At 42.0% G+C, this 12,454-nt stretch overlaps 1 protein-coding gene across 1 annotated transcript in view; it reads right to left on the bottom strand.

The window, feature by feature from the left end:
• myo5b (myosin VB) overlaps positions 1–12,454 on the bottom strand; it is a 348,657-nt gene that overhangs the window by 218,847 nt on the left and 117,356 nt on the right. The window contains exon 4 of the mRNA XM_078552494.1: positions 11,210–11,354. Within this exon, the coding sequence (XP_078408620.1) occupies positions 11,210–11,354 (145 nt within the window). The remainder of the gene's footprint in view (positions 1–11,209; positions 11,355–12,454) is intronic.

The raw sequence follows: 12,454 nt of genomic DNA, 5'->3' as shown, positions 1-12,454 counted from the left end.
ACATTTTATATTGCCTCTCCTCGTCTTTCCCCCCAAAATGAATTACTTCACACTTCTCTGCAGTAAGTTTCATCTGCCACTTGTCCACCTATTCCACCAACCCGTCTATGTCCTCTTGAAATCTATCTCTATCCTCCTCACAGTTCAAAATCCTTCCAAATTGTGTATCATTTGCAAATGTTGCAATTGTGCCCTGTACACCAAAGTTTAGGTCAGTATTATATATCAGGAATACATAGGACAGGATTTTCCCCTTGTCGGACGGGCGGGCCCGCCTGGTAACGGCTGTGAAACTGACCACAGTCTGCGATTTCACGCTGGCTGGCCAATGCCAATTATCAGCTTGAAAGGTGCACTAAGAGCCTCAGCGCTGCCGGGGTGAGGGCGGGAGGAGCGTGAGTGCTGAAGTGTGCACATGTGCGGGGGAGCACGCACCGACAGCTCCCTGAAGGCACAAAGCTGCCTCAGGGAGCTGAAGGATTTTAAAGTGAAAAATAAACTTTTTTTTATATATTACATAAACACGTCCCCACGTGTGACTCAGTCACATGAAGAAGAACCTCATCCCACCCGTCAATGAGGTTTCGTTAAAAACGCAAAGGCCCCCTGGCCCATTCACCTGCCCGCCAACCGAACGGTTGAGCGGGCAGTGAAAAACGCTACTTAATTAATAACCTAAGGGCCTTAATAGGCCTCTTAATTGTCAGTGGGCACGTTACCGCCTCTCGGGCGCGCCCACCGACCAAAATATCACGAGTGCGCGGTGACATCGGAACACTCGCCCAATGTCATCGCGCACTTTTTCAGTCCCGCTCGGGCCGGATGCGCGCCTGCTCGCGGGATGAAAAATTCTGCCCATAGGTCCTAACACCAACGCTGGCGGACCCCACTATATACTTTCCTCCAGTCCAAAAAACAACCATTCAACACTATTTCTCTATTTCCTGTCACTCAGACAATGTTGTATCCATGCTACTACTGTCCCTTTTATTCCATGGGCTGAATCCATCCAGCAGCCAAAAACACCCCGACACAAGAGACGGGGAGGAATTTTTGGATAGTTTTCTCCAAAGTACAATCTCAATGCAAAGGAAAACACAGCATTGTAATGAGAGCCAAGCGGAGTTAGAGAAGGGTGATCCTGCAGACACTAGTCTTCTCCAGCAGGTACAATATGCTTACTCTCTGTAAACGTTAAGAACAATTGAAATAGGTGATTCTGCAGATGGAAAGTCAGAATGCTAACGATGCCACCATGAAGCAGGAGCAGTCCTGTTTAAATCTGTTCAAAAAAATGTTACAACATGCAGAATAAGATTCCATTGCTTTTCCTGGTCATTCAAATGTCATGGAGAGATATTAATTAATATAACATTACTGGAAATTATTTTAAATTGGACTTGTAGTGGGGTCTGTGTCTGTGTGTATGTCTTAATTGGGTTAAAGCCAGCTAGTCTGGGTGCTTTGATGCACAGTAGTTTTGAGATGTACACAGTAAGGTAAAGGGTACATTTGTTGAATAACCCATTCAAAGACTGGGGGCGAATTCTTCCACCTAGCTAGGAGACACCAAGCAATATGTTTATATTACTAATAAAATTGGTACAATGGAAGGGATTTTATTGTTCGTAGAAGTGGAGTTCAAAGGGCCTGGTAATACAATGAGAATTTGCATTCAAAGGGGAGGCTAGGTATATACAGAAGAGTTTTCTATGTGGAAGTTGGAGGCATGTAAGAGGCATCCAAGCCACCTGTAAGCCCGACAACTGTCTGCAAACAAATTGGAAGGAACCTCATTTTGAATTCCTAAGATAAAATGTGCTTTGCCTGGTGTCTGTTTAAAGTCTATTGGTTCTTGTTGTCTTGGGGAAGATTACCTGAGAGTGATTAATTTGGGGATTTGTTTAATAGTTATTATGGTAGTAATTTGTAGATGTGTATGTGTTTAATACCTTGTAAAATAAATGAATGTTAAATTTATATAAAAAAACCTCTGGGGGCTTGGTGATTTCATTTCTGAATTCAGAGTTGCATCTCAAACATACCAATTGAAAATGCAGGTTATGACAGTTGTTTAAAGTTTCCCTCTGGGATTTTAAATAACACAGCCTTTATCAACTGCTGTGTCATAACACAAAGCACTCTGCAAGGAATGGATCATGGTAGCCAACGTTAGAGTCCCAGCTCTTAATCATTTTCAGCTGCTGCACAGGTCTTGACAACATTTGGGATTAAAAATAACCCAATAAAATAAGGTTCCCAATTTTGGTTGGATAAAGTCTCGCAGATATTGTCACATGACAATCCTGTCTCCAACAGCCACACATTCAGCATTGGTCGGGGGACACACCCATCCTCATGGGGCTTTGCCTTCCCATGCCAATTGAAAAGCGAACAGACATTCTTTTAGCTGATTGATTGATAGTCAAAAAATGCATGTAACCTCTTTCCCACCCCCGTCCCTCCAAAAAGTTTAAAACTAATAAGTAAATGTTCCAAGAGAATGAAGAAAAACATTTTAACGCCCCAAGTAATTTTTCTCCAGGCTCGTTGTAAATTATTCCCAGGAGATCAATATTTACTTTGTGGAGAATCCAGGATAATCCTGGAGGGTTGGCAACCCTACTCTAAAATTATGTCACCAAACTCTTAAAAGGCTATGTGTCCTGCTTGAGTTGAGTCTTTGTTAAAGGTTAGTGAAATGCTTTTAGATTCAGTATAACAAAGTAAATTATAAGATTGTTTTGAACCTCCAAGTGCACAATTTATGCTATACTTGGGTGAAGTCTCAGTCGCTGTTAGAACACAGGAAATAATGTAAAATTCGAAACCAAATCCTTCAGAAACACACAACTGCTGAATGGCTAGAATATGCATTATTTGCATTTGTTTGCTCCAAAGTCAAGGCTCTCATTACAGTTTAGTTACACTTTATCCCATTTGAGTAGAGTATGCAAATTAAACACTTTCTCCGCGTCAATAGTGTCTGCAAAAGAAACTAAAGGGCTGCTTCCCTGAGTTTACACCGTTGACAGCGTAAACGCAGAAAATTATCCCAGATACACTTTTCCATAATGCCTGGTTATCAATTGTTAAAAAGTATGTAATGGAATTTATAGCACACTTAACTTTTTGATTACGAGGTTTTGGTTTTGGATTGCTCTAGCAAAGATTCAGGAAAAACACAATGGGCTGTATGATGATTTGGCGTCAGCTACAGCTCAGTGCTAGCATTCTCACTTCTGAATCACAAGATTGCGAGTTCAAGTTCCACTCCAGAGACTTGAGCACATAATCCAAACTGACATCCCAGTGCAGTACTGAGGGATAGTGCACTTTCATAGGTGCCATTTTTGTTTTAGGGACATTAAACCGAGGCCCCATCTGTCCTCTTCGGTGACTCAAAAGGTTCCCCGGTATTATTTCGAAGAAGAGCACATGTAGTTCTCCCCAGTTTCCTGGCCAATTCATCCCTCAACCATTATCACTAAAACAGATTATCTGGTCATTATTTAATTGTTTGAGAGCGCTTGCTCTGTACAAATTGGCTGTCACTTTCCCTACATTACACGAGTGATGACACTTCAAAAGTACTTCATTGGCTGATATCATGAAAGGCACTATATAAATGTGCCCTAGAAAAGATTCAGCAACAACATATTGGGCTATAGACCTGTCTGCAGCCTTTGACATGGTTGACCACACCATCCTCCTCCAATGCCTCTCCACTGTCGTCCAGTTAGATGGGACTGCTCTCACTTGGTTTCATTCTAATTGCAGCCAGAGAATCACTGGCAGTGGCTTCTCTTCCTGCTGAAGGGTCATGAGGACTCGAAACGTCAACTCTTTTCTTCTCCGCCGATGCTGCCAGACCTGCTGAGTTTTTCCAGGTAATTCTGTTTTTGTTTTGGATTTCCAGCATCCGCAGTAGTTTTTTAGTTTTTTGTTTTTATTTTGGCTTCTCTTCCTGCTCTGGCACAATTATCTCTGGTGCTCCCAAGGAGCTATCATTGCACCCCTCGTATTTCTTACCTGCATGCTGCCCCTCGGCAACATCATTTTATGACCTGCATTCCCACCTTGCATTCCCAACCATCAAGCTCTACTCTGCCAATGGAACCTTTGGAGTAAATTAATGCAGATTCTTTATTAATATGGCTCTAGTAAAATATATCTTTTAAAATTCATATCTTCATTACATTACTGTTGCTGAATACTATCCACACTTGATGGCAGAGAATAAGCAAGTTCTTTGTAATCTTTTCAATATAGCCATTTCAGAAGTGCCCAAACAGCAAGTCAATGTGGATGTTAAGATCTTCAAGCAGCCAAAGATGTTTTTCTTTTCCCCCAAGTCTCTCATTGTTTGAAGTGAGCTGACCTAATCGACAAAATCAAAACTTCTACTTTGGTCTCTTGGAATGTCAGTGAAACAAGAAGATGAAGACAAATTCCAAATGTTCATCCAGATACGTGGAGGCTAAAATAGACCATAACTAAACAGCAACTTATTATATTGACCCGAAATAAGTCATTTAGTTGATGGAATTTTAGTGAAAAAAAGCAACTGTAGTCATTAGCTGTTAAGGACTTTGGGACATCCAGAGGCCATGAAAAGTGCTATATAAATGCAAGCTCTTTTTTATAAGCTGTACCATGACCTGCACAATCATAACTAACTGCTCGAAAGAAGCTTATTGTAGCTGTTGTACTTTCTGCAGCATCTGTGGATGGGAAGAGGCTTTGGTAAACATTACTATTAAAATATGGGCCTGACCATAATATTATCAAGTCAGTAACTTCTGAGCTTGAAGTAACTTCGACTTAATTACTGCAGTTAAACTGATTGATTATGAAGGGCTTCTAGAGCAGTACTCCCTGTCATGATGAATGACTTGTGCCTCAGAGCACTTACTCCCTTAGATAAATTATTCCAGTATAGTTCTGACACCGGCATCAGCCCAACAATGTGAAAGTTTGCTACAGTATGTCTCTTATCCACACAAATCTAACCCAGCCAACTCTCCTCCCATTAGCCTCCACGTAATCATCTGTAAATTCAAAGAAATTGTCACCAACAGTGTAGTCAAGCAACATTCATTCCTCAATGATCTGCTCACTGATGCTCAGAACCACTTGATATCATGACCACATCACAAATTTGATCCAGACATAGACACGAGAGCTGAATGCCAGAGAAGAGGTGAAAGCAGGTGCTCCTGACATCAAGATGACATTCGGCAAAATATGGCACCAACAGCCCCGGCAAAATTGAAGCCAATGGGAATCAAATGGACCCCATCCCTCCCCCAACCCAGTGAATGAACCATACCTGATGCAAAGCAAGATGGCTTAGGCTGTTTGTGAAGGTTGTGTTATCATATCTTCCCTTGTGAACACTTATTACAGAACACTCTGTAATGTTACAGCAGTGATGATGTTTGTGTATAGAGATTAAACATATAGGTAGAAGGATCCACTCTGACTGCATGGTGAAAACTGCCTAAATTTGATCAGAGTAATAGTCTCACAATGAGATAGAAGTTATATCAAGTGCTGTCGATGCAGCTTGTTCAGTTTATTTTTGCTTCATGAGTGACCTACTTCTGAAGGGTAACTTTGAACTTGCTATTGTACATAGTTCTTACAGCTCAGTGGTGATGCATTCACATAAAAAGCCTTTTGTTCCGCCTTCAGGAGGTTCAAAGCTCCAGAACAAATGAGACTTCAATTAAGGATTTCATTTTTCACAGAAAATCAAACTGAATTGTGGAATGTGATCACAAAATACTGACATGATTCCAATGTAAATAAAAAAAAAAGTTTTTTTTAAAACTTATTTAGCTGCCTTGAAGCAGAGCCTTTATTCAGAACTATTTTTAAGCTGTATATTGGTGTGAGAGTTCAGATTTCTTTGGGGTCACTTCAGTTTTTTTGAAGCAGCTCATCAGCATTTCCATATTTTGTAGGTTGGTATGTATGCGCACTATTGTTCACTCTGCAGCTGAGATGGGGCTGTGTTTAATTTTACTTGTGCCTTTAACAACACAAAGTTTAACTGATGAGAATGACTACATCCCAAAAGTGGTAAGAAGTTAGTTTTGAGACACTTTGTGATTTTTGGAGGGACTTATTCTCAGGATGTGGAAAACAGTGGCTAGGCTCCATTTACTGACCACTCCTAGAGGTCAAGCAGAGACAGTTATGCTGAGCTATCCCCTTGAACCGCCTTGTGCTGATGCTGATGGTGCTCCCCCAATAATTTTCAGGATTTTGGATCCAATGACTATCAAGGAAGAACAATAATATTCACGTCAGGATGTGTGATACTCAGAAAGGAACTTGTAGACAAAGTTATTCCCATGATGGTGCTGCTCTTGTCCTCAATGGCAACAAGCCCTGCAATTGGGAAGTATTCTTGAAGTAAATATGCTGTGCTATTGCAGCGCATCCTGTAGATAGTACAGCCACGGTGCACTGGTGGTAGATAGCGTCCAGTGATGGAGTGGTCTTTTGAGGTTAATTAAAGGCTAATTTGATTTATTTCACACATTTTCCTTATGTTGCTGCTTGCTCATTATCTATTTAGCAGTAACCAGCTGCTGTGTTTTGAAGAATATGAGCCATGTGAGTTGCTTGTAAAGATACTGAGGTGGGGATGTTGCATGGGCTGTGGCATCCTGCAAAGTTCCTAGACATGCCTCTGCACTCAAAAGAGCTACCAGTTCCTGAAGAACTATAACCGAGATGGGTCAGTGCCTTCAAAATAAGTGGATAGAAAATTTTGGTGGCGGAGGATACAATGATGAAGAAAATAGTTCATTGAAAAGGGATGATATACGTCATACTTAATGGCTACAATCTGCCAAGAGCTACATCGAGATTTTGTTTCAGTCAGTCAATTTAAGTAATTTTTAAGTGGAAGGAGCACTGACCCTTAGCCTCTAATAATGCATCCCGAAACAGAAAAGACAGATTGCTGAATGCTCCATACTACTAAAAACTATAGTTCTCCATGGGGACTGCATTACATGTTTATGCTCCTTCTGTTTCTTGCATCTTACAGATTGTAGTTGTTTGTGAATTGCTGGAGGCACTCTTGTGACAAGACATCCCTTCTGCATTCAGGTTGGTCTTATACACTCAAACGATGGATCAACAAAGTAACAACCAATCTGTTGGAATTCTGTATAGAAAAAGTGTCACCACTGGCCAAAATTTCAACGTTCTGCATATATTAACCAAGATAAAATTTGGCAAACAAGAGATGCAGTATAATACACTTTGGCTGCTAATCCTCTTTTAATTTCTTACTGACCATTTTGGCTCCTATGGTTTTATATATTTTTTAAATACTTAATTTCGCTCATACTGTAAGCAAGGAGCTGCTGCCAAATTCCTTCTTCCTTGTCAAATGACTAGCAAATACACTAACCAATGGACAGCCACAAACTAGACCCCAAATCCCATCCTTGGTCTGTGCTTAGTGAGCTGATCAGAGTCAGGATTAGGATAGGGGCATCAGAAATGGCCTCAGCACCCCAGGGCTGGGAGAGAAGATAAAGGAGGGGAAGTATCAGCCAGCTTTTAATTTCAAACAGTGACCTCGCTCCTTGCTAGAAAGTGCATGTTTTTGTCGACTGATGAGAACAACATTAGGCTTATCTGTGATGTAGCCCTCACCTCTCCCAAAATGAAAAACCTGCCAACATTCACTCCCAATGCTCACATATGGAGGAATATCCCTGATGGCAGGTGGGGCAGACTGAGGAGAAGCCGTTGGCTATGGACCCATAACACAGCAAAGCTTTCAGTGGAAGAAGAAGAAAAAAATAACTTGGAGGACAAAAATAAAATGCTGCTGTGTTAGAAATAATTAGAGTCTCCTCCAGTTTTCTGATGATTGATGTTACGAGGCATAAATCAGACGTTCATTTATGCAGAACAATTCAAGCCAGTGCCAATTACAACCTCCAGAACTTAACTGAATCAGACATTATTCTCCTGGTTTTTATTCTTTTCAAAATGCATGTGTGTTTCCTAAGTGAATCTAGGCACTTCTTTTCTGCCTCCAATGAAATGGAAGATGTGTGTGAAAATTACTGCAAAATGGAAGCTCTGGACAAATAACTGCGGCAGTTCATTGGATTTAATCTGTTTTAAGCAGATATCGCCAAATAATTTACTATGTGATTCCATTAGACAGGCTGTACTGAAGATTTAAGCCCTCTGAGCTCTCCCTGTTAATTATTCCTAATAGATACACATCTAACGTAATGTAAGCTATTGCTTCTTTGCCACCTATGGTTTGGTGTATTGTAGCAAAGGTGGGCGAAGAGTTTGAAAAATTAATAGCAGAGGACAGGTTTCAATCTGATTTGTAATCAGGCCAGAAACCTCGACAAGACAGAATGGAAAGTGGGAGAGAGAAGCCTCTGTCATTAGGGCTCCAATTTGGCTCTCTTTGGCTCTGCAATAGAACCATAGAAAAGTTACAGCACAGAAGGAGGCCATTCGGCCCATCTTGTCCATGCCAGCCCAATGACACCCAGGTGCCCTTTCTAATCCCACCTTCCTGCACCCGGCCCATAGCCCTGCAGCTTACAGCACTTAAGGTGCAGATCCAGGTGCATTTTAAAAGAGTTTAGAGTTTCTGCCTCTACCATCAACTTGGGCAGTGAATTCCAGACACCCACTACCCTCTGAGTAAAAAAGTTCTTCCTCATGTCCCCCCTACACCTTCTGCCACTTATCTTGAATCTATGTCCCCTGGTTCCAGAATTCTCCGTCAAAGGAAACAATTTTATCCTGTCCACTCTGTCTATTCCCCTCATAATTTTGTACACCTCAATCAAGTCACCTCACAGCCTTCTTTGTTCGAAGGAAAATAACCCCAACCTATCCAATCTCTCCTCGTAGCTACACTTTTCTAACCCTGGCAACATTCTTGTAAACCTCCTCTGCACTCTCTCCAGAGCTATTATGTCCTTCCTGTAATGTGGTGACCAGAACTGCACACAATACTCCAGTTTTGGCCTCATCAGTGTTTTATACAATTCCAACATTATATGCTTACTTTTATATTCTATACCTCTGCCAATGAAGGAGAGCATTCTATGTGCCTTCTTTACAATCTTGTCCACTTGAACTGTTGCCTTCAGGGAGCTGTGTACTTGTACGCCAAGATCTCTCACTTCATCTACCCCTCTTAGTATATTCCCATTTATTGTGTAATCCCTGTAACTGTTTGACATCCCTAAATGTATGACCTCACACTTCTCTATGTTAAAATCCATCTGTCACTTTATCACCCACTCCACCAACCCATCTATGCTTTAACAATCCTCAGTGCTCCTTTCTCTTTCTCCTCCGGAAATGGATCCAATTTTCTGTACTTCCTTAAACTTCCTGTCTTGTAATAACGTCCAGTTCCAAGCTTCTCCGGATTTCAGCGAAATTAACATTCTTTGGAGAAGTGTGAGGCAGAAGTGGGAGGGGAGGGGAGGAGAAAAATTATTAAAAATAAAGAAATAGAAACGTGAGTGTGAATTAATAAACTCACAAAATAATGGAAATCAGCATCTCCCCCCCTCCCCCCCCATACTACAGTCAAACCATATTCACCAATCTTCAATTCATATTAAGAAAATATTCTTGAACTTTCCACGTGCAGCAAATTCTTCTCATACGTTAGGGCCGGGATTTTCCGGCTCCATCATGGGCAGGACCCGCCGCGGGCGAGGCGGTGCCCCAGCCGGAAATCCATTGACTCACAGTGGGACCAGGAGATCGTGGCAGCGGGCGGGGGGACGCAGAAAATCCCACTGTCGGAAGTGCTGCCAGCACATAAAAAGACAAAAAGAACTACAGCAAGAAGCACAGCCTCTTCCAGCAATACCCAAAACACACTACCAAGGCGAAACTCGGACTGTTACCAGAATACAGATAATATCACTGTGCACACCTGGGTGGTAGCCAGCTCCCATGGCACAACACTCCCCTCCGTACCCCCTACCACCGCCCCCCCCCAACAAAATCGATAAAAATCAATGGCAAGTTCCTGGAAAACGTGGATCATTTTCCATATCATGGGAGTCTCCTCTCAACGTAGGCAGGCATTGACGACAAACTTCTTCATTGCCTCCAGTGTGCCAGCTCAGCCTTCAGCTGACTGAGGAAAACAATAGAAAATGAGGATCTCAAACTCGGGACCAAAGTCATGGTTTACAAGCAGCAGAGTTTCGCACCCTCCTATATGTTTCGGAGACTTGGACAACCTACAATAGACACCTCAGAGCACTGGAGAAGCACCAGTAGTGCTTTCACAAGATCCTCCAAATTCATTGACAAGAAAGACGGTCCAACAGCAGCATCCTCTCCCAAGCCAACATGCGTGGAATCGACGCGCCAATCACACAAAACCACTCATGGTACATGTCGTACACCGGACTCCCAAAGTAACTGCTCGACTTGGAACTTGGTCACAACAAGAGTCTCCTAGGAAAACAACAGAAGCACTTTAGGGATGTCCTCAAGACATCCCTGAAGAGGTCAAACATCCACGCTGACTCATGGGAGTCCTTGGTTTGTGACCAACCAAAATGGAGAAGGTTCATTCAGGAAGACACCAGTACTTTGTCAGGAACATGTAAAGATGAAGCCGAGGCAACGGAGAAAGTGCACAAACCTCCCAAAAACTCATCTGTCCAACCCTTCAAGCACCTCCTGCCCCACATGTGGCTGGGTCTGCAGGTCACACACTGGACTTATCAGTCATCACAGAATCCATCAAGCCAGAGTGGATTCAATTCATCCTCACTCCAGAGGGACTGATGAAGTCACATTGGGTGGTAACCTTTATGTGACCCATCATACTTTCAATGGAATGGAAATCAATTGGATTTTACATGAGGATAGTGAGCCAGGTTATTGCCCAGTTGAAAATTGCCTCTAGTATTCTTTTATAGCTTCAGGCATAATAAGGCTGCTTCATTTTCTTCCATTTCTAACAATGCCCTCAATTCTTAGATTGCAAAGCACCAGCAACACATGAATAGAACAGCAGTTTGATTACACATCTCACGTATCCAGCCAGCAGCTCACACTGTGTAGTTTTTGGCACATGTATTAAAAATGTTTGATACTGGAATTTGTTTTTCCCACATTATAAGGTAAGAAAATCAACAACAATTTGCATAAAACCACTCACCTAGCCATTTGTTTGTACGCTTCTTCGGCCACTGCGAAGATATGGGGGTCCATGTCCCCCATGTTCTGTCCACTATAAGCTTGAATGACATCTTCTCCATAAATTGGCAACTGTTCATAGGGATTGATAGCAACCAGCACAATACCTAGAAACACAGAATGTCACTATAACACATCCAAAGATCAAGTGCACTATCATTTTCACCTCTGCAGTTTGCATGCAAATCTCATCCAGACCAATAAGCCAGACAGTCTCTGGCTGCTGGCTAGAATGATCTAAAGAGACATGGGTTGGTGACACTAGGCACAAAAATGGAAAAATGTTTTATTTCCAGTGACAGCATCGGTACCCTTAATGGTTTAAAGTACTTTTCCCAATAGAAGAAAATAACACATTGGCTGTAAATTTCTTAAATTGTTTTTAAAAAATCATTGTTATTGTTGCTATAGACACCCTTGAGTATATTGGTTTTTTTTGTGCAGCATTGGCAAGATCCAATGCAATAACATTCTACATAGAAACAGAAAAAAACAGGAGCAGGAGTAGATCATTCGGCCCTTCGAACCTACTCCGACATTCAATATGATCATGGCTGATTCTCTATCTCAATGCCATTCTCTCACGCTCTCCCTATACCCCTTGATGCCTTTAGAGTCCAGAAATCTATCTATTTCTTTCTTAACTATATTCAGTGATGGCCTAAGCAGCCTTCTGTGGTAGAGAATTCCACAGGTTCACCACCCTCGCGTGAAGAAGTTTCTCCTCATCTCAGCCCTAAATGGCAACCCTGTATTCTGAGATTGTGACACCTTGTTCTAGACCCCCCCAACCAGAAGAAACATCATCCCTGCATCCAGCCTGTCAAGCCCTGTCAGAATTTTATACATTTCAATGAGGCCCCCTTTCATTTTCTAAACTCCAGTGAATACAGGCCTAGTTAATCCAATCTCTCCTCATACAACAATCCTGCCATCCTAGGAATCAGTCTGGTGAATCTTTGTTGCACTCCCTCTACAGCAAGTATATACTCTCTTAGGTAAGGAGACCAAAACGGCACACAGTACTCCAGATGTGGTCTCACCAAGGCCCTGTACAGCTGCTGTAAGGGATCAAGCTTGGGTAAATGTGGCAAATCAAGGGATAAATTCAAGGCAGGAGACCATAATCGTAATATGGGAAATGAAGGTCATAGAATAGCAGGAAGGGACAGAGAGAGATAAAACCTAAAAATACCACCAATAGTCA

The sequence above is a fragment of the Cetorhinus maximus genome, chromosome 1, assembly GCF_964194155.1.
Source record: "Cetorhinus maximus chromosome 1, sCetMax3.hap1.1, whole genome shotgun sequence".
Lineage (NCBI taxonomy): Eukaryota > Metazoa > Chordata > Chondrichthyes > Lamniformes > Cetorhinidae > Cetorhinus > Cetorhinus maximus.
The sequence above is the reverse complement of the archived record's forward strand: the minus strand, read 5'-3'. Positions and strand labels throughout refer to the sequence as shown.